We start from the raw sequence: 3,566 nt of genomic DNA, 5'->3' as shown, positions 1-3,566 counted from the left end.
AACAACACCAGGCCATTATTAACAATCCCGGGCCACTGTTAACAACACCAGGCCATTATTAACAATCCCGGGCCACTGTTAACAATACCAGGCCATTATTGACACTGTCAGGGCCACTGTTAACACGGGGTGTGTAGGCGGCACAGCGCAGCCACTGGGAGACCTATCGAAGTGGTTCCCAGGCGGCCCCTGTGTGAGTGAGCTCGAGTGTCGGAATTTCCCACAAACAGTCCTCGTGTTTGTTTGTCTGTCTTAGAGTGGTGGCTTGGTTGTAAGTGTGCGGCGTTTGGGTTTGTTTGTTTGTTTGTGTGTGTTTTTGGTTTGTTTGGGTTTATCTTGATTGTTTGTTTGTATGTTTGTGTGTGGGGGGTTTTGGGGTCATCGTAATGGAAGAGAGACAGAGAGAGAGAGAGAATGTTTACGTTTTTGTATTTTTTTTTACTAAGAATAGATATGTAGAAACAAATGGAAAAGACGGAAAAAAATATTTGAATATATCTCTTCAACTTAATCATTCACGTACAAGACACATACATGTTTTTTTGTTTTTGTTTTTGAGACAACCCTCCTTCCACACGCACGTTTTTACTTTAAAGAAATTATTATTATTATTATTTTTTTTTTTTTTGCGTGTCCACGAACCTGAATTTAAATGCGCTTGTGTATGTGCATGCGTTTGTACATGGCCGCTTGTTCAGGTATGCGTCTGTGCGTATGTATGTCTGGCATTATATGTATACGTCCATGTGTACGTACGCAGTGCTGTTAGTCTCTCGCTGACATCTTAAGGGGACTTTTTAGCCTCTTTGCCGAATGGTTTTCATCAGCTCCGATTCGTGATGGTCGGCACGCCCATCGGGTCGCGAGACCGGGCCATGGGCGGCGGAAAGAAGCGCCCATGACTGATGGAGCGGCTGCCACCCTCATTTGAAAGGGAAATGAGGGCGTGCGATTCATATGTTTTTTTTAATCCTTTGTACGTTCGAGATGTACATGTTGATGTACGTAAGGCGGCGTTTCGGAAACACTTTTTTTTTGCCGTGTTGAATATTTAGATTTTTTTAATCGATTTTTTTATTCTATTTTTTGTTTGTTTGGTTTGATTTGTTTCTTATTTTCGTTTTGATTGAATATTTTGCTGTTTTGATGTATGGTCATTTTGTGATCTGGGTTTATCTGAATATTGATTTTGAATTTGATTGAAGATTATTTAGAGAGATTATTTAATGAAGAAATACCAGGTGCCTTTTTTTCTATTCTCTTCGACTATTTCTTTCATCATTCTTGCCGGAATTATCGAAGCTTAAAATGCCAATGATAAACACGCGGAGGAAAATATTGAATTTATTGATATATGTCATACTGAATAATATTTTTTTTCCTGCGTCTGTTGTTTTTGAAACGCCTTTGATATGATATGATATGATTTTATAGTGTAAATATTGAGATGAATGAGAAATCTTGTATTACTATAATTACTAGATATATCAGATTACTAGTTAAGTCAGTTAAAAACAAAATATATATATAACCCACAAATATTAGATAATAAAAAGCATATATTTTAACTAGAGAGCAATGCCATCTATATATATATATTGAATAGAGAAGGAGACATTTTATCTATATGTTAAATAGAGAACAAAACATTTTATGTATATCTTAGAGAATGAAATAGAGAACAAAACATTTTGTCTATATGTTAAATAGAGAACAAAACATTTTATGTATATGTTAGATAGAGAAGGAAACATTTTATGTATATGTTAAATAGAGAACAAAACATTTTGTCTATATGTTTGATAGACAAGGAAACATTTTATGTATATGTTAAATAGAGAAGGAAACATTTTATCTATATGTTGAAAATTATTGTTTTAAATCAATGTATTAACCTTTTTTTTCCTCCACAGGTGAGTTGGAATAACTTTGAGTGCGACGTCGACCAGAGTAAGATAAGTCGTAGATTTTAAGGGTTGTTTGATGTATTTGTTTGTTTGTTTGTTTGTTTGTTGCGACGTCGACCAGAGTAAGATAAGTTGTAGATTTTAAGGGTTGTTTGTTGTATTTGTTTATTTGTTGCGACGTCGACCAGAGTAAGATAAGTCGTAGATTTTAAGGGCTGTTTGATGTGTTTGTTTGTTTGTTTGTATGTTGGCGTGTTAGAAGTCCCTCGTCGTTATTGTTTTCTTCGGAAATATATCGATCATTCAGTTCGAATGTTAATTTATAAGCAATACCATTTTTGAATTGTCTAGCAAGATGAAAATTAAATGGCCACCCCCTTCCCTTAAGAAGAAGAAAATGAGGGAAAGAGCAAGAAAAGAGGAAAAAAAAAGCTACATGAAAAGAACTAACAACAGAAACAAGAAAAAAATAAAAGAATAGGAAACAAAGGAAACAAGAAAAGAAAACAAGGAAAGAGAAAGAACAAGAAGAAATAAAAGAAACAAGGAAAGTGAAAGAACAAGAAGAAATAAAAGAATCAAGGATAGAAAAGATGAAAAAGATGAAACAAAAAACAAAAATAAGAAAAGAAAAGAAAAACAAATAACAAAACAAGCAAGAGAAAAGAAGAAAAAAGAAAGAAAAAACAAAAAAGAACATAACACAAAAACATAGAACAAGCAAAAAGAAAAAAAAGAAAAAACAAGCATAGAAAACAAGAAAAAGAAAAGCAAAAAAAAAAAAAAGTAAAAAAAAAAAGAGGTCAGAAGAAGGGCCTATTGTTTCTATCCTGACAGCGGTTACACACGGGACGGCGCCGAGTCGTGGGTAAACAGACGCCGTGTTAGCTGGACTCAGGGGCACGTCTGAGGGCGCGGGGAGCTGTGCGGGGATGTTGCAGGGGCGTTGCAGGGCCTGGGGGTCATCCTGGAGGCGGAGATAGGGGTAGGGATGGAGAGAGATAGAGATGGAGGGAGAGAGGGATAGAGATGGAGAAGGAGATAGGGATAAAGAGATGGAGAAGGAGATAGGGATAGAGAGATAGAGAAGGAGAAGGAGAGATAGAGATGGAGAGAGAGAAAGAGATAGATAGCGATTGACATATAAATAGAGATAGGGACAGCGATTGAAGTGGAAATAGAGATAAAGATAACGGATATATGGAGATGGAGAGAGAGAGATAGAGATAGAGATAGCGATGGAGATGGAGATGTAGAAATAGATATGGAGATGGAGATGTGATAGTGTACGGGCATGGATGTTCGTGTTCAGATGTGTGTGTTTAGGTTTTCGAGTACTTTATATATTTTCTTTTATTCAGTGAGGCAAGAACACATTTTACGGGTTACTAAGAAAAAAAAACGTAAATATTTTTTGGTCGGTTGTCTCGCTTTTAGCCATTACAAAATATCGCCATAAACCACAAATAGATCTTTGATTGTTTAAATAACCCCTCCTCCAACCTCCCCCACCCCCCCACCCCCCAAAAAAAGCGCCATTCACGCCCACCTTCACTTCTTTTGTCTCCCGCGGAAATTTATTGAATTCTGGCGCCTCCTCCTTCCTCCTTGCTCTCTATACTTCGTTTTTTTTTTTTTTTTTTTTCCAGCCTTTGTCAG

At 36.5% G+C, this 3,566-nt stretch overlaps 1 protein-coding gene across 1 annotated transcript in view; it reads left to right on the top strand.

Annotated features, from left to right (window-relative positions):
- Positions 1-2,332, top strand: part of LOC113811398 (treacle protein) — a 222,047-nt gene extending 219,715 nt beyond the window's left edge. Inside the window, exon 3 of the mRNA XM_070114051.1 lies at positions 1,914-2,332. Within this exon, the coding sequence (XP_069970152.1) occupies positions 1,914-1,973 (60 nt within the window). The 3' untranslated portion in view covers positions 1,974-2,332. The remainder of the gene's footprint in view (positions 1-1,913) is intronic.
- The last annotated feature ends 1,234 nt before the right edge of the window (positions 2,333-3,566 follow it).

This window comes from Penaeus vannamei, chromosome 35 (assembly GCF_042767895.1).
Source record: "Penaeus vannamei isolate JL-2024 chromosome 35, ASM4276789v1, whole genome shotgun sequence".
Taxonomy (NCBI): Eukaryota; Metazoa; Arthropoda; class Malacostraca; order Decapoda; family Penaeidae; genus Penaeus; species Penaeus vannamei.
The sequence above is the reverse complement of the archived record's forward strand: the minus strand, read 5'-3'. Positions and strand labels throughout refer to the sequence as shown.